This window comes from Stenella coeruleoalba (assembly GCF_951394435.1).
Source record: "Stenella coeruleoalba genome assembly, chromosome: 3".
Classification (NCBI taxonomy): domain Eukaryota; kingdom Metazoa; phylum Chordata; class Mammalia; order Artiodactyla; family Delphinidae; genus Stenella; species Stenella coeruleoalba.
This window is the reverse complement of record NC_137148.1, coordinates 52,250,552-52,275,340: the sequence shown is the minus strand read 5'-3', so window position 1 is coordinate 52,275,340 and position 24,789 is coordinate 52,250,552. Positions and strand designations below refer to the sequence as shown.

Here is a 24,789-nt window from a genome sequence, read left to right as displayed (position 1 = left end):
TGAAAAACTATTACTTGCTCATAATTTTCTTTATGAGGTATGTTCATTAAGATAAATCAAGACCAGTCAATGTCAGCAGCTATAAATGCTACACTAACAACTAGGCTGTGTTTCCAACATTTCTTCACAATATCAATGACATATCTTTTCTTCCTTAAAGCTGATTTGTCTTGTTTTGTTACCAGAAGGATTCCTGAAGAGAATATAACAATTAAGACACTATAGATATGTGATTGTGTGCAGTTCCCTACAAAAGGTAACATGGTAATATATAAATTATTTCATCCAGGTTCTGGCATTCAGAAACCTTCCTAATTCCAACATTGTTCATTATGTACTGGGGGAGGGGTGTTAAGTCAGAAAGAGGGAAATATTTTGGTAAAAAATGACTACCCCGATGGCATGTAAGTACATCTTTGCATGAAACATTATATATAGCTTTACTACGTAAATAAAGTAATTACAAGATATTCTCTATCAAAACTAAGGAAAATTGAAAATTTAACATAAACTCAATACTTACATATCTTGCTATCTGATATTAATATTAAAGATGTGACAACTGTCACATCTTTTTGCTTATTAGGCAACTAAAAAAAGCTTAAAAATTAATCCACCTATTATATATCACCTTATAGAAGTTTGTGTAGTACAAAATAAAACCACAACTTATTTTCTGCCCATTAGAAGAAAACAACAAAAGGGATTAAAAGCACCTAAAATTAGTTAATATAAAAACTGAAATTCCTGGAATACCCAAATATGGTCAGTTTGATTATTTATGCAAAACTAGCCATAATTATCATTTATTTTTAGCCCTTATTTTGGGCTTCTTAACCTTCTTTAATCTCATATCCAAAGTAAGAATGCCATGAAACCAAATACTAACAACAGGAATAAAGCTTTGAGATGCACCTTTTTCTTTGTTTTCATTACTTGACTCAAAACTTTAATTGCTTTGTGTTGTTGCTTAATATTAAATGAATTAGAGTGTTTGCTCTTGTTTGTTTGTCCAACGTGGTTCAAACTCCTGGGAAACCCTATTGACATACTTTTTGTGGTATACTTGGAAAGGCAAGCAGAGTCAACAGTTTCCAACAAAGTCTATTTCCAGGATCGAGAAGATTTCTCCTCCCACCTCAGGCTTTTTTGTTACCAGAAGGATTCCTGAAGAGAATCTAACAACTAAAACACTATAGATATGTGATTTTGTGCAGTTCCCTCAGTTCCCTACAAAAAGTAACATGGTAATATATAAATTATTTCATTCAAGGTTTGGCATTCGGAAATAATCTTCCAAATACCAATACTGTTCATTATGTACTGGGGGTGGGGATGGGGGTTAAGACTCCACCAGCCTAGCCCAGAAATCTCTAAGAGTTTTAGATTACATCAAAGCAATTTTACACCAGAATTTTTTCAGAACCCCAAAGGAAACTTTTACCATGCCTCTCACTCCTGTCAACTTCTGATCACCTACACTTTCTACCCTTTAGTGTAAATCTCACATCTTTTGCGATTCAGGGCATCAGGTAGTAACATCACTTTTTCTGCATTTCAGATGCCACTAGATCTGATCACACTGGCATATTCATTGAGGACTCTAGTATTTGCCTAAAGTGTTTCTCTCTACCTACGACCTGCCAAAATCCTGAATGATGAAAATGTGCGATGAACCCACCTCAACCCTATAATTTCAAAATTCCTCGATGCCCTCAATTCCAATGTCCATCTGCATTTCACCCATGTGATTCACAATCACGGTAATACTCAAGACCTTAGCTTCTGTAATACTTTTCCACCTCCCTGACCACTACACTTGTCCTTCTAAATCATTCACTTCCTTATTATTGCTGGTAAACATCAAGTTCCTTAACCTCATTTCTTTTTCTTCCTGTAAAAGCACTCTAGGTTTTATTTCCTTCTCTATTCACCTTAGATTTCATGATATATTATTTGCACCATTCTCACCTTTCTTGCCCCCTTTTCATACCTATGCAATAAGTCTGTAACGTGGTACTTCAATCACCTACCTTCTTTGCCCTGGAATTTAACCAGAGAAAAATGACATAACCTTGTTGCTTAGAACCACTGCAAATTTATGGTATTCCCTCTTCCTTGCTCCATCTTCAATGCTGCTCAGGAATTCTATTTATTCTAAGTCAGTCTGCTCTGCCACTCCAAATCACTACCACTTCCCTCAAATGCCCTTCCCCCAGTCTTTAGAGGCAATTTTCTCTTTGACTTCACTGAGAAAATAAATGCAATGAAAACTCTCAGACTGATATTGCTCCCCGATACCTTGTTTCCCTCAGTTATAAATTTATTGTTAGGTGGATCCATACTTCGCCTTTTTCCTGTTTAAGACTGATTCTTCTAACTAGGCTCAAGATACCATGCCTTTCTTTCAAATTTATTCATCATTATCCCCTTCTTACATCATAAGCTTCTTGAAAGCAAGGATTTAAGATCTTAAATACTCAGATCTGAGACTTCCCTGGCAGTCCAGTGGTTAAGACTCCACGCTCCCAATGCAGGGGGCGCAGGTTTGATCCCTGGTCGGGGAGCTAAGATCCCACATGACATGTGGCACGGCCAAGAACAACAACAAAGACCAAAAACTTAGATCTAACACAATGCCTAGCACATAGGTGGTAATAAAAATGGAATGAACTAAATGTGAAGCATCTACTCTCGAAGTATTAAAAAATTCCGCCTCAAGGACATTGTTTTCTGACTCATCTACTTCTTAGAGACACTGTGATAAAGGAAAAAGCTTTTCTTGCAGTTGAAAGGAAATTCACCTGCCTGACCATACCAAATGTAGTTTCTGATTCAGTATTATAAGTATACTACTTACAGTGCTCTCCTTATAATACCCATAGTGAAATACTTTAAAAAACACATGAACTCTAAAAGGACTCAGAATATTATAAACTTATACTTTCCTGTTGAAGCCTCTCCCACACTAAAATGCATCTAACAAAATCAAAGGAGTCATTTAAGGAAACATATGGTATACACATACTTCTAAATTCAACTATCTATAATGCTGAGATATTGCCTCTTTTTCCCATTTTCAGAGAACTTCATTAACCAATTCTCCAAATTTTCTTCAAATTAGTAAAAGTCTTTGAGACTTAAAATTCACTTTACACCTTTGCTGTAATTTGTATTTATTTTTTAAAAGAAAAGAGATTCTTAAATTCCTACCATCCTCAGTCCTTGGCTGCTGAGGGAACATGTAGTTAGTAAGCACCATTTTCTGGGTCTCTGAATCAGTCTCTTTTTGAAGAGGTATCAGGGGTTTGGACTAGGGAAAGAAAATAAATGTTTAGTTTTCAATAATCCTAAAGCAAATACATATCCAGCAATACCTCTGAATAAGTACTCACCATTTTTTCTATAAAGTATCAATGTGTAGGTTACCCCCAAAAATGTTTTTAACATACATAATAAAACTTTAAGATTTGAAACAATATACAAATCTAAAAAATAAAATTTAGCTTTTAATACAAAGCAAACTCATACTGTATTGCAATTATCACTGATCACCAATACAGTTTTAAAAGTTCTCATATATTAAGTACATCCAGAGTCCAATAATTACTTATCATAGTGATTTTAATAACGCCAAAAACTAAGCCTTTCCATTTTATATTATTTTGCCCCTTCTAGTATTCCCCTTTGGGAAGATGCTTTTGTAGAAATGATTTAGAAGGTTTAGTCTAGTTATCTGCAGGTTTATTTTAGCTGAAAACAGAGTACTTAAACACTAAGTTGTAATCTCTTTTCTGCCCTGTGTCTCCTTTCTCCATTAAAGATACAAGTTACTAAGTGGCAGAACTAGAAAACCCAATTATTTTGGACCTCATTTTTCCTTACGACTCTTTTCCTAACTGGTTATTGTTTTCAATTTACTTCTTAATATAACTCATACTTTTTTGCCAGCCTACTGACCTAACATCCTACCAATCCAAGCCTCGGCTAACTCCAGACAAGCAGGACCTACCAAATCCTCCCCTCACCTGCCAACCTATCAATTAATTCTTTGGACTTACTCTTGTGAAAACCGTGCAGCTAGTTAATGCCATCCTATAATCTTACTCCCATTCAAACATTTTCTCTGTGCCCCTATCCTTCTTCTACAGTAGAGATACTGCCCTGCATCTCAAACATCTTCACTGAAAACTTTCCTTGACCTCCTCAGATAATGAAAATGGTAGATCTACTCCTTTCCCAAGGACAGCACTTCCCTGAAGCCTTCTCAGATACAGGTTGCTTCTTCTCCCACACCTCATTAAACTCTAGTTCAGGTGGTAGAGTTAGTGTTTACAAATGCTATGAGATCATTACTCCTCTCTCAATTATAAACACCTCTTCTTTTGAGGGAGATCAAACCCTGCCCCAACCATTCTAGCTCCTTTCCTAATATCCACTGACCTCCTGATAGTATCCAACTATTTCTGACTCTTTTATGCCAAATCTTTCCACAGTAATGCGTAATTCCACAGATATAAAATGTAGATGACATAGCCATACTTTTAGCCCAGTGATTTCTCAGTAGATGAAGAGTGGGTTGGAACGAGGAAAGAAGTCTACTTAGATAGACACAATAATCTGGGAGGGAGTTCCCTGGTGGCCTAGTGGTTAGGATGCCGGGCTTTCACTGCCATGGCCTGGGTTCAATCTCTAGTCGGGGAACTGAGATCCTGCAAGTCACGCGGCATAGCCAAAAAAAAAAAAAGAAAAAAAAAAGAACATCACTAAATATAACTACATAGGTAAATATAAAAGTTAAAAAAAACAAAAATTATCTGGGAAGGGGAATTCCCTGGCAGTCCAGTGGTTAGGGCTCCAGGTTCGATCCCTGGAACCTGGATCCAGGGATAGTTGGGGAACTATGATCCTGCATGCCATGTGGCACGGCCTAAATAAATAAATAAATTTTTAAAAATTAAATTAATTAATTAATTAATTAATTAAAAAAAGAATGGTAAATTCTATGTTTTTAAAAAAAAAAAAAAAAAAGAATGGGGCTTCCCTGGTGGCGCAGTGGTTGAGAGTCCGCCTGCTGATGCAGGGGACACGGGTTTGTGCCCCGGTCTGGGAAGAACCCACATGCCGCGGAGCGGCTGGGCCCATGATCCATGGCCGCAGAGCCTGTGCGTCCGGAGCCTGTGCTCCGCAACGGGAGAGGCCACAACAGTGAGAGGCCCGCGTACTGCAAAAAAAAAAAAGAACTGCTAAGAGTTTGGAAACTGCGACATTCTAAGAGTTTTACCGTGTAGATTATTAGCCCTCCCTCTCACAAACTTCATACCCAGGATCCCTTCAAGAACGTTAAGAATCCCTGCCAGAGCTTTTGATTCCATCAGCTTCCATTCCAGTTATCCATCACTCTCTAATATCCTTAATCTCATTCTCCATAGAGCCTCCTTCCAACAACCTATAAACATGCTCTTATCTTGTGCCTAGCTACCAATTTATGTTCCACTCCTGTTCTTTCTTATCCAATCTTCTTAAAAGACTAATCAACATTCATATGTCTCCATTCTCTCATTTATTTATTCCTTAAACTACTTCAATCTGGTATTTGACATATACTTCTAAAACTGCATTAGCTATAGTCAAGATAAGTTGGCAAGATAGGTATAACTTGCCAAAATATAATGGATATTTTTCAGACTTCATTTGAATGAACCTCTCATTGGCATTTATCCTGTTGCAACTCCTTCCTTTAGGCCAGTTGCTTCACCCTTAACGTAAAAACACCATCATATAGTTTTCCTTGTAAAGAGCAGCCATAGAGGTATGGCCACTCTTTCTAAGCCTATTAACCCGCCTGCCACTTAAATGTTAGTATTCCTCAGGATTAATCCATCCCTAACATATAAAAATATAATCTGACAATAACCCCTTTTGACAAAATAATAAAAAGCTATGAAACCACTTTCAAGAAAAAGTGATTAAGATGATGGACTGAACACACATCTCATGCTACAAGTCTTTTAAATACATTTTACAAATGAAAGGAATATATCTATAATAGTACTGGGGAAAAATCATGCCTTCAGGAGCAATTTTGAGAACCCCTGGAGGTTAAAAATTTAAAAAGTGGAAAAACCAAGAGCACAGAAACCACAGCCTAAAACAAGGCGATGGGTGTGGGTGCGGGTGGGGATGGGGGTGGTCCAAGGTCACCTGAACTGTTCTATGCGTGCCTACCTGGATACACCAAAGGTACTTCAAACTCAATAAACCTAACCAGAACTTCACATCTTCCCATAAACAGATTTCTTTCTCTTGTGGTTCTCTATCTTGGTTATGGTAACAATATCCACCTAGTCACTCAAGTCACATCTCTGAGGCTCATCTTTGCTTTTACTTTCTTCTCACATACATGCATTCCTCACATGTTCCACTGATGTGACCTTTTAAGTTATGCCCTAAATAGACAGTATTTTCCTGGGCCCTGTTATCATTACTCTACTTCAGCCAACACTTTCTGTTGCCTTGAGTATGGCAATGCCCTCCAATAGGTCTTCTCTGGCCTTCCCGCTTGGCACCACCTCCTGCTAAATCCATCTTTCATAATGCAGCCTGCAAAGCGTTTCTAATGTATCAGTCTGATCATGCCACTTGCCTGCTCATATGTTACACAGCTTTCTTATCTCCTGTAGTAGGGTTGACATGTAATCCCAGGACCACTTCTCTTAAACTGATAACATATATGAATAATTGACCATGACAATAATGACCGAACATCCAGGTTGCCTGGGACATTCCCATTTTACACCTGCTATTCTGACACTTATCAAAGAGGCCCCTTTCACTAACAAGTATCCTAAAATAGACAATAAATTAGTCACCCTAATCACAACAATTTTCCACTGAGCCTGAATATGACCTTAGAATCCATTAAAAAAATCATAATTTATCAAAGTTGACATGCAAGATTAAAAAAATCTATTTGCCATCCTTGAAATATAATGTGAGTTCCTTTGTATGGCATATGTGATCCTCCATGACCTGATCTGTGTCCACCTCTGTGGCCTCACATCCCACTCTTCCATCTCACAAGTTATGCTCTAGTTGTAAAACCACTTGTAGAGGTACTGAATATACTACACCGCTTCACTAATAAGTGCTTAGGCTCATGATATTCCTTCTAACCCGAACTCTTCCCCTTTCTTTAATCCTATTACTCTTTTTTTTTTGAAAGGAGCCGTAAGTTATTTTATTTTTTAAATAAATTTATTTATTTATTTTTGGCTGCGTTGGGTCTTCGTTGCTGCACGTGGGCTTTCTCTAGCTGTGATGAGCGGGGACTACTCTTCGTTGTGGTGTGCAGGCTTCTCATTGCGGTGGCTTCTCTTTGTTGCAGAGCACGGGCTCTAGGCACGTGGGCTCAGTAGTTGTGGCTCACGGGCTCTAGAGCGCATGGGCTTAGTTGCTCAGTAGTTGTGGTGCACGGGCTTAGTTGCTCCACAGCATGTGGGATCTTCCTGGATCAGGGCTCAAACCCGTGTCCCCCTGCATTGGCAGGCAGATTCTTAACCTCAGCGCCATGAGGGAAGTCCCAGCATGGCTCACTCTTAATTTCATTTGAGAATCTGCTTTACTGTTCCCTTCTTCAGACAGATACTTCCTAAATCACTCTATCTAAAATAGGATGTTTACTCCAACCCTGCTATCCGGGTTCCAATAGCAGGGTTGTTCCAATGCCTATCAAACTTTATTTTTCTCTGTAGTTCTGAAACATTATTATGTAGTTACTTATTTGTCTCTGTCTCCCATGAGAATGTAAACTCAATGAGAATGTAAGAAGATTCTATTTGCTTCATCAGTATAACTCCAGCTCCCAGAGCTGTAAGCTTTCAATAAATTTGTCAAAGGGAAGTCCAAGGAACAAGTCTAAATTCCTTAGAAATACTTCTTCAAGGTTTGTCAAAGTGCTTGATTAGAAGCATAACAATCAAATTTATACAGATATAAGCCACAGAGAGTCTCTATAAAAATGTTAAAAAGTTAGGGAGAATTCTGTCCTAATCTATCTTTTTACAGATACAGAAGTTAGATAAGCCCCAAAGGACTTACCGTTCATGAATCTACACATATTTCACAAAAAATTATCTGTATCTAAGTATTTTCCAGTATTTTCCTTATACATGTGTCTTTACATGTGTACCAGATTAGAACTGCTGTTAAATAATCCTAAGTAAATTAGAATGCATAATCATATAGAATAACTGGAATTCTATCAATTTACAAAATCAGAATGTCTACCTGATTATCTGAGAGCCACATAGCAGTCAATTGCTGTAGCTTTGTAAAGCTAAAGGGCAAATTTTTTAATCTGTGGGAAAAAATACAAACAAAAATTAAACTTTAAAAATGAGAAATGTTAAAATGAGAGCTAGATCTAATGGTCTTCTAAACAATGTTATATTATTGCATATGAAAATAGGAGAAAAACATTTAATTCAGAAGAAAACCCAGTATAGGTCTTTGAACAGGATATAAGACAAAATACTATTCAGTTTTATAAGAATTAATTTTAAAAATATAATTCTTCAATTGAATCAATTTTACTGGGGGAAGAAATGGATAATCTAATAACCTCAAAAAAAATTATCTGCCAAGAAAAACTAGCAACTATCCCTACCTTACTGCAAAGGCAAGGACAAATTAAACAATATCTCATAAAATTGCTTTGGATGTTTTACTTGCCTTTACAGAGAACAAACTGTTATAGGAACCACTCTGAGTAAGAGCTTGTTATAAATACTGCACTCTTTTTATTTCATTGTGACCCAGCACTTTCATACTCAAGAAGACTATTTTAACACTATAATGAGTAAAAACAAAGTAATAGCAATACTCAGTAGAATGCTAAATTGGAACAGCACCCTACTTAAACCTTCTGTCTTATGCCTATTCTATGCCTAACTTTCAAGGAACCTAGGGCATCTAGGTCTCTAGAAACCTAGGGTGCTGGAACTTAGGGATCTAGTTTTAGGGGACAAAGTATGGGCTGAAACAAGGATTTAATTTTAAAAGGGATTTAATTTTAATGATTTAATTTTCAACCACACTGGATAGCTATAATTAATAATTTAAAAGGAGGGGCAGGGACAGTAGTTCTTCTTAAATAAAATGGAACAGTCTAAATACCCTAACTAGTCAGAAAACTGAGTTTACATTAAAGCTCTATCTTACAAGCTATGTGAATCACCTTAAATCTGAGTCTTAATTTTCTCCTCCATAAAATGGGAATACCCATTTATTATTTTATAGGGCTGTTTTGAATACTTTGTAAGATACTACAAAAGCAAAATGTAAAAATGCCGTTACAATGTTCTTTTATCACTATTAGTATCTTTACATCAGAAAAAATTATGGACAATCTGTTAACTTAAACACTGTTCCAGTTTGTGATCTATTTTGCTCTATACCTTGGCTGTGTTGTCCAAAATTATTTGAGTGGGTGTCTAATTACACCTTTGCCCAGATTAATACAAGGAGTAGATTAGATTAAAAGCTGCTTTGTTCAACAGCAGTATTAAGGTGAAGATCTGACTTTAGAAATAAAAATGGCTACTATAAGGAGATAATTAAGACTATATAGCTAAGGTCAACATAAAATGAACTGTGACAAATAACCACAGTACGATAATTAACATCAGGTAAAATTAAATCATTCTTTCAAATGAAAATTCTACACAAAAAACCAAAAATATATATGAAAAGAAAAACATGCATTAGATTTTCTAACACATATAATGAAATTTTAATTTCATCCAATAGATGTCTTCTACAAACCAAATGATGAATTACATTGTTACAAACCTATTGTCACTCAAATTAATGACTTTTAATTTTTGCATATCACCCATTTCCTCTGGAAGTGTCTCAAGTTTATTGGAATGGAGAAACAGCACAGTTATATTTTTCCAGCTTCCAATCTGAAAGAGAAACAGACTTGTGGATCAAAACTTCGCCTACTGCTTAACAGACATTAAGTAAAGTATCATTTTCAAAAGTTATAAAAAATACTCTTCTCATTTATAAAAGGAATTATATTTTTCCTTTTCAATTATTAACTTCCATGTATGAAGAAAAGTATTTAGGTATCTCTTGAAAATCAATATAGCTAATTATTATTCAGAAAATAAATAACTTAGTTACAAAATTATTTCTGAAAATAAAGAAAACCACACTGGATAGCTATAATTAATAATTAGAAATACAAAAATTCAAAATAAATTTTAAATACAGTACCTCTGGGGGTAACTGTTGTAAGTAATTATGATCTGCAGCAAACGTTCTTATATTAGTAAGCTGCCCAATAGATGAAGGCAAAGCTTCAAGTTCATTGAAGCTACAATCCAGTTCTTCTATTGACACTAACCTTTAATTAAAAGAGAAAGCACATATTTTAACAAAAGATTTCCTGTATATCATTCAAAACTTAAGAACATATGACTATTTGAACTTGACTTTAACAAACGTAGAGAAAATCTACTTCCACTACAGTTCACCTATAAAAAAATCAGCCTGTCTTCATTATAAATAAACCCAACCTGCCACCAACTGCTTATTTAAATGTTTTTGGAATCTCCTTTAGGTGTTAACAATTATCTGAAAACAATATATGGCATGTTGAACCGAAAGAAAAATCTTCTAGTTCTATTAATACACAAAAATCTTACCCTCCTATAGAGTCTGGCAGACACACTAACTGATTTTCATCTATTTTAAGAGTTGTTACATTCTTCAATGAACCTATTGAAGGAAGAAATAATATACAATTTTCCATCTTGAACTAGAATCAAGTCAACCAACAGTCAATGTGAGCACATATTACATTTGACATGAATCATAAAGAACTTTTAAAAACCAACATATCTAAAAAAGATACCACCCCAACCCCACCAATTCTCTATTCCCTCACCCTGTATTTACAATTTTCACATACATACTACCTCTTAACAGTAGTGTATATTTATCGATTTAACCCTCACTAAAATGTAAGCTTCATAAAAGTATGTACTTTTTGTCTCCCTTTGCTAACTGTGGTAGCCATGCTCCTTAAAACAATGCCGTGATGGCACAGTGAAGATACACAATACAAACTTATGGTATCAATGGATTAAAGAAGTGGTACTATGACCATAGTTTTCTTAAGTGTATAACAAACTATTTTACATATTGTACATATACTAAATACTAAAACAATAAAAACGGAGTTTAATTTAAAATTAAAAGTGTTGAATAAATTATGGTAGAGCTTGCAAAATGAAACCTGAGCTAAAACAGTTATGTAATTCAATTGAAAAATATGTTAAAATAATTCTGATTTTTATATTTAAACAACATGAAGATGCCAAGATTTAAGTTTTTGGTTCTTTAAGATAATTCAATTTCCTTGATGCATCATCAGACACACAATTACACAAACACAGTTGACCCTTGAACAACACAGGTTTAAAGTGCACGGATCCACTTACACGCAGATTTTTTTCAATAGTAAATACTACAGTACTACATGACCCACAGTTGGTTGAACACATGGATGCAGAACCATGGATAGGGAGGAAATGAATGCAGATACAAAGGTGCAACTATACATTATATGAGATTTTCCCACTGCGCAGAGGGTTGGCCCCCTAACCATCGTTGTTCAAGGGTTAACTGCATAGATTTTCGTAGGATTTTGCTTATCTGGCTGTCTTCTTGTGAGTCTAAAATGTAGTTAAGATTGAAAAAAGTTACTAGATAATGGCCACGATCAAGAGTTAAACCAAATTTGGGTAAATTAAACTCTTTTAAAGAATTTAAACTTTATTGCAGTGATAAAAATGACATTTCCTTAAAGTAAAGAAAAACAGTAATGTCAACAAAAGAGTAAACTGTATAACTGATCGCATCAGAAAAAAATTCAAATAAGATCTATGACTTCAGAGAACAGTAAAACTATCTCATAACAAATAAAATTTGATATATGGAAGGTCTGAATCAAACAATGGCATTAAGTTTCTCATATTTTATATTAGCAAACATTAATTACATGATTTAGAGAGCAATACAAACCAACAGTCTCAGGCAGTTGTTGAAGTGAATTGCTTGATAATAGGAGGTCTTGAAGGTTTTCACATGCTGAAATTCCTTCTTCAACCATTTCAATATTATTTTTAGAAACATCCAAATATGTGAGCTGTTTCAAGCTACCGATAAACTGTAAGTAAAAAAAAAAGGAAATCTAATGACTCCATCAACAGTAAGTGGTGAAAAGTTTAGACAATAAATCTAATGCCAAGTTATAATTTAAAATTAAGTATTTATATGAAAGGATTCATAATTTTTTTTAATGCTATTAGTAAAGTATTCAGTAATAAAGCTAAGAGCTCCTACTAATGTTAGCCCAGCAGAGTGACAACAGACATATACTTTTCTTTGGGAACTTAGCTGCCCATCATTTGAAAGGGGAAGAGCAAATATGGGGATTCGTATGGCTTTAGTTCTGAGAATGAACACAATGTCAGCTGCTAAGAAACTACATGGAAAATAGCTTACTTCAACAATTCCCTGGGCAAAATAAAATAAGATATAAAGTCAACTGCAACCGCTAGGAAGGACACACTCCATGGCATTAAAAGAGAGTGACAGTTGACCCTTAACAACACAGGTTTGAACTTCACAAATCTATTTACACATGGATGTTTTTCAACAGTAAATACTACAATACCATACTATTTGTGGTTGGTTCAATCTGTGGATGTAGAACCGCAGATCCAGAAGAGGAACCCCATAACAATGAAGGAATCTTGGATAGGGAGGGCTGACTATAAGTTATACACAGATTTTTTTTTTTTTTTTTTTTTTTTTTTTGCGGTACGCGGGCCTCTCACTGCCGTGGCCTCTCCCATTGCGGAGCACAGGCTCCGGACGCGCAGGCTCAGCGGCCATGGCGCACGGGCCCAGCCGCTCCGCGGCATGTGGGATCTTCCCAGACTGGGGCACGAACCCGTGTCCCCTGCATCGGCAGGCGGACCCTCAACCACTGCGCCACCAGGGAAGCCCTATACACAGATTTTTGACTGCACAGAGGGTCAGTGCCCCCAACCCCTGAGTTGTTCATGGGTCAACTGTGTTTTACAAAAATTATTACAGAAATTTTAAAATTTTAATCAAGAATGTGTTTGACAAACCCAATCAAAAAAAGGGCGGAAGATCTAAATGGACATTTCTCCAAAAAAGACATACAAATGACCAAAAAGCACATGAAAAGATGCTCAACATCACTAATTATTAGAGAAATGCAAATCAAAACTACAATTTTGATTGTACAAAGCCATTTCTACAAAACCGGTTTTGATTCTACAAAACCGGTCAGAATGGCCATCATCAAAAAATCTATAAACAATATATGCTGGAGAGGGTGTGGAGAAAAGGGAACCCTCCTACACTGTTGGTGGGAATGTAAATTGGTACAACCATTATGGAGAACAGTATGGAGGTTGCTTAAAAAACTAAATATAGAACTACCATATTTAGCTCTATAAATATGGTACAGATCCAGCAATCCCACTCCTGGGCATATATCCAGAGAAAACCATAATTCAAAAAGATACACGGGGATTTCCCTGGTGGCGCAGTGGTTAAGAACCCGCCTGCCAATGCAGGGGACATGGGTTTGAGCCCTGGTCCGGGAAGATCCCACATGCCGCACAGTAACTAAGCCCATGCGCCGCAACTACTGAGCCTGTGCTCTAGAGCCCACGTGCCACAAGTACTGGAGCCCGCGTGCCTAGAGCCTGTGCTCTGCAACAAGAGAAGCCACTGCAATGAGAAGCCCACACAGCACAACAAAGAGTCGCCTCCACTTGCCACAGCTAGAGAAAGCATGCGTGCAGCAGCAAAGACCCAACGCAGCCAAATAAATAAATTTATAAAAAAAAAGATACGTGCACCCCAATGTTCACTGTAGCACTATTTACAATAGCCAAGACATGGAAGCAACCTAAATGTCCATCAACAGAGGAATGGATAAAGAAAATGTGGTACATATATACAATGGAATATTACTCAGCCATAAAAAAGAATGAAACAATGGCATTTGCAGCAACATGGATGGACCTAGAGATTGTCACACTCAGTGAACTAAGTCAGACAGAGAAAGACAAATATCATATAAGGACCTACTGATTAGCACAGGGAACTCTATTCAATGCTCTGTAATGACCTATATGGGAAAAGAATCTAAAAAAGAGTGGATATACATATAGGTCTAACTGACTCACTTTACTATACACCTGAAACTAATACAACATTGTAAAAAAAAAAAAAAAGGAACGTGTTGACAATTTTAAAAAATGTAATTTGTTTCTATCTAACAGTATTGAGAATTAAGTAATCATTTTTAAACTAATTAAAACTTATTTGAAAATGTATAATTCATAAAAATGCAAAGGATAGACAGCAATAAGGAAAGTCTTTAAAATTTGATATACGTACCCCTGGAATAAAAGTCAGTCTATTACCATCCATCCAAAATTCTTTCAATCCACTTAGCTGCTCAAGTACTTCAGGCTATTTAGATTGGGGGGAGGGGGAAATATATTAATTTACTTGAATATATTTATTTGGCAAAAGAAGCTCCCCTGGGAATTTCTAATGATAAGTTTCACTTTAAAAAATGAGGGAAAAAAAAAGCAGAGCCAAGACTCAAGTCTTTCCACTATATTATAGCTATTACACAAATATTACTCAATAGATATTCCATAACAGATTACAGAAAACTCCTTTAAGCTTTTGATTACATAACAGGCTCAAGTATTTATACAATTAATAAATAAAACAAGACCCATTACTTTCAAGAATACAATAAAAAGATACTCTTAATCATTCTCTGTAAAAAGATGTAGACTTTTAGGGACTCTTAAAAAAAAAAAAAAGATATTCTCTGATGACCTAGAGGGAGGAAAAAATAAGGCAATATATATCCTAAAAGTCCAATAATAAGCAAAAGGTAAGTAAACCAAGGCATAATCATATGCTAAGTGTATTGTGTTATTTTCAGCTTCCTGCAATTACATGGTAGAATACTGTTCATAACATGACGTTGAGGACCAAAAAATTAAAAAGATGTAGTAGACTCTGGCATTCAGGCAAAATTTGCTCTTAGGTATTCACCCTTGGAGGCTCTTCTGAATGCATCATTTGAAGATATTTCTGTCATCCCACAAACCTGTGTCCAATCATTGACAGTATGATGGCATGGAGTGTCATCATATCTAATCACCATAATAACATGAGTAATACATAAAAGGCATGTCATTCAGATTTACTGTTAACATTAAGTATAGGTAAGAATTCTAGGTTTAAATTGTATTAAAAGAAATCTCTTTCTGTGCTTTACCTGTTACAATTCTAACAGTAATTTTTTTTTAAATGTGTAATGTTGGAAGATGGAAATGGTACAAAAATTAATGATTCTGTATGATGCTCTGATTCATAAAATAAACAATAATTTAGAATTTTCAAATAGTTAATATGGAAATAGATTAACACATATAAGACAAATATTGAGAAAATGTACAACAGTTAGATAATTTAGGAAGCAAAGAATATTCATTTTTTCACAAGGAGTAAAAACTTCTACAACACAGAGTAAAAGTCATCATATACCAGCTTCAATTAAAATATAATAAAGAATATAAAATAGCATATTTTAGGAAAAAAATGTGATACCCAAAACCACCATGCTCCTCCAGTGACTTCAGCTGAAAAGCTGTCTATTTAGTGAGCAAATGTACAATACAGTATCCAAAGGGCAATCATGCAGCTGGTGGTGCTGAGAAATTCTTGTTCTTAAGACTATCACTTGTAACTTAACAGCAATTTAAAAAAACAAGCTTGTAAACATAACGTAAAAATTTTAATGATGATGATATTGTTAATGAATTCCTCTTCAAAAGAATATCTAGCTTATTTTTCTGAGTTCTCTTGGAGCAATGACTGAAGACAAAAAACTGCTTACATACTTCTTTCCTTTTTGATTTAGCATCATACTCCTTTGCATACAAAGCAAAAACACGATCCTGAGGTCTCATTATCAACTCAAAAATAATAGTTGTTTCACTCAATGTTTTCCTTTTAGCTATTAAGTAAAATTATAGAGAAGTACTTTATCACTGAGTAAATTCCTAAGCAATACTCCCATGGAGTTATTTTTGACTCACAAGTACTTTTCCTGATGCATTCTAGTCTGATGAAACTTTTTCCCTTATAATCTTTCAAAGTTTCTACTTCCTGTGCCTAAAAACTTTTCAATACCTTTTCTATGGGTTTCTCATTAATTTTACATTTTTACCCTCACTCCTTTCAGATGTTATCTGTTTAATTTTCCCTGTTAAAAATTTTCATATCTTGTCTCCCTAAAATATGTGTGTATCTTTACCCAATTTTATACTTTACAAATGCAGAGAAATAAACATATTAATTTTCATATTTTGCTCTTGATCAAATGAAGACTTATGGATAGTGAGGTTGGTGAGAACTTACCACTTCTGTGAATTCATTACTTCCCAAATCCAGTCTTTCCAGCTGGGTCAGTCTATTCATGGTTCTATGCACAATGGATTAATAAAGAATTAAGTACACAAAAATATCAATTACATGGAATCTTTTAAAATTTATAGTGTAAAATATTCTTATGTATTATCTAATAACATACAAGCTTTCAAATGTTGATAAAATAAAAATTTTCTAAGAAAAAAAGTCATATTTAATTTCTAAATAAAATGAAATAAGTTATCAATTATTCTCTAATTTTGCCTTCTCATCAGGTTATTTCTATTCTTAAGTAATTGCAGTAAATTTAAACCCCCAGTCCAGAATACGAGTAACTGATTTTCCATTTTTTCCACAAAATAAATTTTCAGATAGTATAAATTAACTAATGATTAGATTGTTTGGCAGCTTCATATGAATTACCATTTTTCAAGACTGGTGATATATTTGTAAAACTTTAAGATAATTAACTGAAAATTAACATTCAAAATTCCAAGAACAGTAAATATTACATTGTTCCCCATATTTTCAAATTAAATTCAATACAAATCAAAATAAAGTTTTACATGAATCACAAATATAATTCGTAGACTGCATTTATTTTAAATTAAACTACAATATACCATTTTTAACTTCCAACTTAATACCAACATATCTCTGCAACTACAGAAACTTGAAGAATGTACAAACTGATTTCATGATGAAATAAACTAAGTTGTATTTTTATAGCTCCTTCAATGAAGGCACTTTTTAAACTAAACTAATTTCTAATTAATTCAAACACATATTATTTTTAGAAAAACCTATTATTTAATAGGTTGAGGTGCTACCAGCTACCCAGATAAGGAACTACATTAATTTTTTTTTTCTAGTTTTTAATTTTTAAATTTTTTTTGGCAGTGCCGCATGGCTTGCAGGAGTTCCCCAACCAGGGATTGAACCTGGGTCACAGCAGTGAAAGCACTGAATCCTAACCACTAGACCACCAGGGAACTCCATAGGAACACATTAAATTTTTTTTAGGATATGGCAAAAGTATGGCAAAATACAATCATCATATTATCAATATATCAATATGTTAATTAGGAAATTAACACCATTAAAAACCAACAGACTCCTTAAATTATGACACAAGAACACAGATTATTTTTATCTTCTCTTGAAATTCAACAAATTAGTAATAATAAGTAAAATAAAACTTGATTAAATTTATCTGGCTTTTTAGTGAAAAAAAATAAGAATACATATCATAATTGTAATGTAATTATGTTACTGACCTACCATTAGAGAAAGCTAATTTTCCCTAACCCTTCCATTTAAAATATGCCATTCTATCAACACTAATTTAATTCATCTCCCAACACCAATTTTTCTCAAAGCTGCTTTATTTAACTCTGATTTACTGAGTGCCTATTCTCAGGTTCTACGAGGTACTATAATTCTACCTCCCTTACTCACATCTGTCTTTGTCCTGAAAACCTGTAAATTAGTTCCAATTTGCTTTGTAACAAAGCAAAAAGGTGTTTCCAGGATTCTTCTCAAGAAAGATTAGATACTAACTTCTATGTCCATAATACTATACCAGGTCGACGTTTGAGAAAGGTAAAGAGGGCTGTGAGGAGGGGGTAAGATTGAAAGACGAAAACATGGTCTTATTTTTCTTAATTCAGTATTCTTATAATGACAAGATAACAGAAAATTCACATGCAGCAATTAAACACTTTATATCAACAAGGGTAACTTATTTTTTAAAAAGGGTACAAAAAGAAAAGCAGTGCAAGGCTTCCCTGGTGGCACAGTGGTTGAGAGTCCGCCTGCTGATGCAGGGGACACGGGTTCGTACCCCGGTCCGGGAAGATCCCACATGCCGCAGAGCGGCTAGGCCCGTGAGCCATGGCCGCTGAGTCTGCGCGTCCGGAGCCTGTGCTCCGCAACGGGAGAGGCCACAACAGTGAGAGGCCTGTGTACCGCAAAAAAAAAAAAAAAAAAAAAAAAAAGAAAAGCAGTGCACTAGAAAATTCAATTACAAACAATATCGTTAGAAATTTAAGTTTTAAAACTGATTTAGGAAAATGTGAATGACACAGATATGTAATAAAAAAGAGGAAATACATTGTTAAATTCTAAAAGTATCTCCATCACAACTTGCTGTAGCTAACACTGGCAACTCTGGTCCTACTCATACACCTGAAAAATCTAAGACACAAAATTTCATCTTTTCATTTCATTTTTACATCTATTCATTTAAGATCCAGCTTCCTACTTCACGGAGAAAGTAAAAACAATATCCCTCAAATTTCATCCTGTTTGTCTCTAAAATTCCTTTGTATTTAACTCATTTTTACCTTCTCTTCTGTCTCAGAGGAAAAATATACATTCTTTGTGTTCTTTGTACTGTGCTCTCCAGTATTAAGACGGTATTAAATTTCATTTAACTGCGTATTTAAAACAGCTTTCCCACTGTTCTAATCTTGGATCATAAAAAGGTCCACTCATATAACCTGAATGCACATGACTTTCCTAACACGTAAAACTGTGGCCTCTTTACAGTTTGTGAGGCCTCAAATATTTTAATCATGTCTTAAAAAGAAAGCAGTAAAGAATTATATTTGCAAATACACTGAGAGAGCCCAATCTGAAGTTAAATAAAGACTTAAAATAGAAGGAGTTAAAATAAGTGAATTACCTATGATATCAGAGACACCATATTAATTGTAGGCTTAGATGTTTCAGTAAACAATTTACACCTTGTTTATTCAAATCTCTTAGCAGTCAAGTTCTGAGCTAAGGAGTCATCAATGCCAATACCAAATCTGTAAAAATTTAAACCTTTTTGAATTTCAATATGGATAATTCCCACTTTATACTCACAACCATTACCATAAATTCTAAGCAATCCAGTCTTTTGGGAATCAAAACCAGATATGCTCCTTGCCCTCAAAGCCTTACATTCATGGGGGGTGGGGGTGGGGAGGAGGAAGGACCAAGTACATGTGCCAGTGGGAATATGCTGGCCAGGTAAGATAAGAGTAAAATGTATTTTAAAAATTAGGCTAATGTAGTAAATGTCATAACAGATATAAGTAAGATGCTACAGAAGTTGAGTAAACAGAACAACTAACTCCTGGAGAACTGAAGATGCTTCTATCAAGAGGTGACAACTCTTGACAAATAAACTACAACAGGAGTCTGAGAAGTTTTCTGTAAGGGTCAGATATTTTAGGCTTTGCATAAAGTCTCTGTCACAACTACTTGACTCTACCACTGTAGAGCAAAAGCAGCCACAGACAATATGTAAATGAATGAATGTGGTTCTGGTGAAACTATTTACAAAAAGTAGTCTCTGGGACAGATTTAACCAGTCTGTAGTTTGCCATTACCTAAACTGTAAAAATGGACCAGTGAATCAGGGTGTTTTAAGACGTTTCTTCAATAAATGGACATAGACCAGTGCATTTTGAGTTTGTATATCTGTTTTAGTTTTATCTTATTTGCTCTTGGACTGCCATCTCCTCTTGATGTTAGCTTACCAGTAGGGGGCCCTCCATCCCATTTCCAATTTACAACAGACTAAAACCAAACAAGTTCTGAAAACTTAAAAAGAGTTACCAGACTTTACATGAAGACCTTATGAGTCTCTCTAATGAGTACTATGTAAGAGCTCTAGTATAGAAACGGGGATCTTAATTTGGGACTCAGGTGGGCTTTACATACTTATTATTCTGACTTTTGTCACACAAGACTGAGTTCCAGAGAACTATGAAATCACTACTAAATACCAACAGATATACAGATTTTTATATTGAACACCACTAATTAATATACAAAGACCACAAATGTCAGTCTTTTAAAATAATTTGCACTCACATTTTAGATATTAAAAAGTTAATATTTCTCTAAGGATTTAAGAATTTAAAATTCTAAACTAAATTTCACAAAGGATAGCACGTTTACTTACTTTGGCAACATCTTCAACTGGTTTTCTCTAAGTTCTAATATCTGAAGTTTAGTTAATCTGCAAAACAAATAAAATAAATCAAGCATGTATAACAAAGATAAAGAATGTAACAAATTAATGCAATCCTCTAAAATTTTAAAGCAACCAATATTTATTGTGTAATTACAACGTGCAGAATATTGTATTAAAAATTACACAGAAATATAAAGGAAGAAAAGACTATTTTTGCTCCTCAGAATTAATGGGGGGGGGATAAACACTTCTTGACATATCCAAAGCACAAAATAACTGCCCCAATATCCATCCTAACGAATTTCATGCATTTTTCTGAAAAAACCTCCCCAGATTATTAGTCATTAGTAGATTAAAGAACAATAATTTAACTCTAGGGTTGAGCTCTGAGAGAGAAAAATAAAGAAACACAAGGGGACATGGAAAAGGAGAAAATCCTCTGGCACTTCAGTGACACACATTCCAATAAAATTAGAGGATAAATGAGCAGATGAACTGGTCCAGAGGTGCTCACTAATGCTACAACAGCAATCATATTACAACATACAACGTATGAAGTCAGCAGGCTGTATACTTTAAACTTACACAGTGTTACATGTCAAATACATTTCAATTTTAAAAAGTGATCCAGATACAGAAATCTGACAAGTACACGACATGCATATATGTATACACATACATACACATTTGTGTATATACATATATGTGTGTACATACATATATACATATGTGTATGTATGTAAATATATAAAGCACTATAATGTGGTTCCCATAGGACAGAATTCTTTTTTCTTTTTTGAAATACAATTGACAAACAACATTGTTAGTTTCAGGTGTACAACATAATGATTCGATATTTGTATGTACAGTTGACCCTTGAACAACATAGGCATCAGAAGTCCAATGGGACAGAGTAACCGCTTGAGCTAAAGCCAGCCCATAGCTGACCCTTGAAGAACATGGGTTTGAACTGTGCGAATCCACTTATACACAGATTTTTTTCAACAGTAAATACTATGGTACCACACGATCTGTGGTTGGTTCAATCTGTGGATTTGGAACCTTGGATACTAAGGAACTACAGATATGGAGGGCCAACTGTAAGTTATATGTGGATTTTTGACTGTGTGGAAGATCAGCACCCCTAATCCATGCATTGTTCCAGGGTCAACTGTATTGTGAAATGGTCACCACAAAAATCTAGTTAACATCTGTCACTATACACAGTTACAAAATTTTTTTTTTCTTGAGATGAGAACTTTTAAGATCTATTCTCTTAGAAACTTTCAAATACCACACAATACAATATGGTTAACTATAGTCACCATGCTGTACATTACATCCCCATGATTTATTTATTTTATAACTGGAAGTTTGTACCTTTTGACCACCTTCACCCATTTGCCCACCCCCGCCCCCTCACCTCTGGCAACCACCAATCTTTTCTCTGGTATCTATGAGCTTGGGGTTTTGGTGGTTTTTTTTAAGATTTCACATACAAGTGAGATCATATGGTATTTGTCTTCAAGACAAAAAGATGACTACCATATTAACATGTATTTGGATAGCATTTTCTCTAGCAATTAATCTAAACACAATAATAATTTGATACCTATTGTTCACTTACTGATTCATTTTTCCACTAGAAAAATTACTCAGGGACTACAGTATGACAAGAATCGGTCTAAGTTCAAGCAGGGAGCAATGGGGTGGACCCCAGAAACACATTTTTCTTTTCTCCAGAACTTTGATTCCAGTGAAGACAGATAAACCAATAATTAGATCATTTTAAAAAATATGTAAGTGCTAAGTGCATTCTATCTCAAATATGCAAAAATTATCCCGATTTAAATAAACTCCCTATTTTTACATACTTTAAAACCAAGTGTTAAATTACATTTTTCTTTTAAATTTTCACTGCTTATTTCTGCTTGGGAAAATAAATTCCAAGACAAAATAACAAGTTCTAAAGAAACTATAAAAACTACAATGCTTGGAAATAATTACAAAAGAAGAGCCTATGAAACTGTAATTAATAGTATTACTAAAGCAACCTGTAGTTTTGTAAACTTTACAAGAGCTAACAAGAGAAGGTTTTAGAAGAAACTGTAACTTACCTGCCAAAATTAGCTGGCAAGAACTCAAGGAAAGCGTCATTCAGATATAACTGGGTTAGGTTTAACAGCTGAGAAAATCCATCAGGAAGCCTATGTAAAATAAACCAGAATTTAAATTTAATTCATATACAGAATTTTAGTTTCTTATTAAAATCTGTCTAAAAAACTGTCTAACCAACACATGTTCTTAACAGATAACAGTCACCTCTTCACTTTTATGAGTGATCCTAAAATTGAGATTTGCTTTTTATAATAACTTACCTGTTTCAATGTTTACACCTTCATCATTTTTTAAAAGGAAGTGAGGCAATATTTGTCTCAATAAGATAAAATCTGCACATAACAGTCAACTATGAATGAGCCACAACACACAGAAATGTATTCAGGCCATGACTATGATATATCAGCAGACACTCTTGAAATTCACCTTATCTAACACCAATCCAAAGGACTAGACAAAGAATTCTAAACTTTGACAGTATTGACTTTTGGGGCTGGATAATTCTGTGTTGTCAGGAGGCTGTCTTCTGCATTGTAGAATGTTTAACAGCAACCCTAGCCTCTGACCCACTAGAAGCCAGCAGCACTGTCCACCACCACAAGTTGTGAAAACCAAAAAATGTCTCTAGAATTTACCAAATAGCCATAAGAGCAAAACAGTCCCTATTTGAGAAACACTGGTTTAGATTATTTTCAATTTCAATATTTGGTCCCTAAAAAATCAAAGAAAGATTGTATAATTTTATAATGACCAAATGGAAAGAAATAACATTAAAAGCTGAATGACATTTAAGATCATATAAGAGCCTATAAGTAGCTTTACTTTTATTTCCTCTGGCTTACAAAAGAAATTACAAATCTAGAACTTGATGCTACAGCAAAATTTTCAGATGAAGGTAAAACATCATCTTTACATGTCTGTCCTTTACATGTTTGCCTATGTTTGGAAAAACTCGTTAAATACAATACTGTAATATGTGAAAGCTGGTTTCAACTTTCAACTTAGCTATACTAAGCTATGCTTCACACTATTCACCTTTTGCTTCATCATTCCATTTTTGCAAAATTTAACAGCTTTGGTGCTAAGAAAGCATTCTGCTTAAAGCCATTACCATCATAAAAGAATATATGTGACCTCTGGTATATAGTACAACCAATCACATGGCTTTTCCCTTTTTTTGTTGTTTTTACCTTTTTGACCCTTCGGTTTCTTTCTTTTCAAAAGTTTGAGTGTGCCACATACATTGGATTTGCAGGTGAAGACATTTTTATATTGTTCAAGTAACATTGAGCTAGGAGACCTGGATTCTAGTCTCATTTCTGACATTCACTATCTGTGAGACTTGGGGAAAAGCACTTGCCTTATCTGTATGGACGTCAAATTTACCTCTGTAATATATGGAGTTAGAAAGAGTAATTAAAAGACTCCTTTTTAATCTAACTAAAATTTTGTGCAGATTTCAGATTGGTATTAACTGTTCATTAAAATGTAGAAAGTAATATTCTACTATATCATACTTGCTTTATTCACAAAGGTAACTTTTAAGTCAACAGAGAAGAACTCACTTGGAAATAGGATTTACACTGGCCTCCACAATTGTCAAAACTTTACAATTTTTTATATTTTCTGGAAACTCCTGTATTCCTAGAAAATGAACAAATAATCAATGATCAAGTGAAAAGAATCTATTACAAAGGAAAAAATCATAATAATATTAATAATTAATGTACACTTTTCAGATTCAAAATTTACCAACTGAGCAGATTCTTGATAAATTGACAACACCAACGTCAAACGAACAGAACCATCTGCACAACAATTTCTCTTCGCTCTTTTGCCTCTTTATGACTACTGCTAATTATCTTGTTTAGTTCTGCCTTCCTTTCCTTCTCCCAGCTCTTCTGAAAATCAGTGCCTTCTCTATGTGGTATTAAGGACACAAAATTCAAAACAATTAAGCATTCTTTGTTTTTTCACATAAAAAGATGCATTAATTTTTTAAAATTTTTTATTGGAGTATAGTTGATTTACATGTTGTGTCAGTTTCTGCTGTACAGTAAAATAAGTCAGTTATACATATACATATATCTACTCTTTTTTAGATTCTTTTCCCATATAGGTCA

General features: G+C 34.6%; 1 protein-coding gene across 10 annotated transcripts in view; it reads right to left on the bottom strand.

Annotated features, from left to right (window-relative positions):
• ERBIN (erbb2 interacting protein) overlaps positions 1 to 24,789 on the bottom strand; it is a 106,436-nt gene that overhangs the window by 24,583 nt on the left and 57,064 nt on the right. For all 10 annotated transcript variants that reach the window (XM_079915269.1, XM_079915273.1, XM_079915275.1 and 7 more), the window contains exons 5-15: positions 24,232 to 24,310; positions 22,666 to 22,755; positions 20,537 to 20,593; positions 16,570 to 16,633; positions 14,521 to 14,595; positions 12,097 to 12,241; positions 10,716 to 10,788; positions 10,285 to 10,414; positions 9,853 to 9,968; positions 8,290 to 8,359; positions 3,214 to 3,313 (exon numbers count right to left, since the gene is read on the bottom strand). In XM_079915269.1, coding sequence (XP_079771395.1) covers positions 3,214 to 3,313; positions 8,290 to 8,359; positions 9,853 to 9,968; positions 10,285 to 10,414; positions 10,716 to 10,788; positions 12,097 to 12,241; positions 14,521 to 14,595; positions 16,570 to 16,633; positions 20,537 to 20,593; positions 22,666 to 22,755; positions 24,232 to 24,310 — 999 coding nt within the window. The remainder of the gene's footprint in view (positions 1 to 3,213; positions 3,314 to 8,289; positions 8,360 to 9,852; positions 9,969 to 10,284; positions 10,415 to 10,715; positions 10,789 to 12,096; positions 12,242 to 14,520; positions 14,596 to 16,569; positions 16,634 to 20,536; positions 20,594 to 22,665; positions 22,756 to 24,231; positions 24,311 to 24,789) is intronic.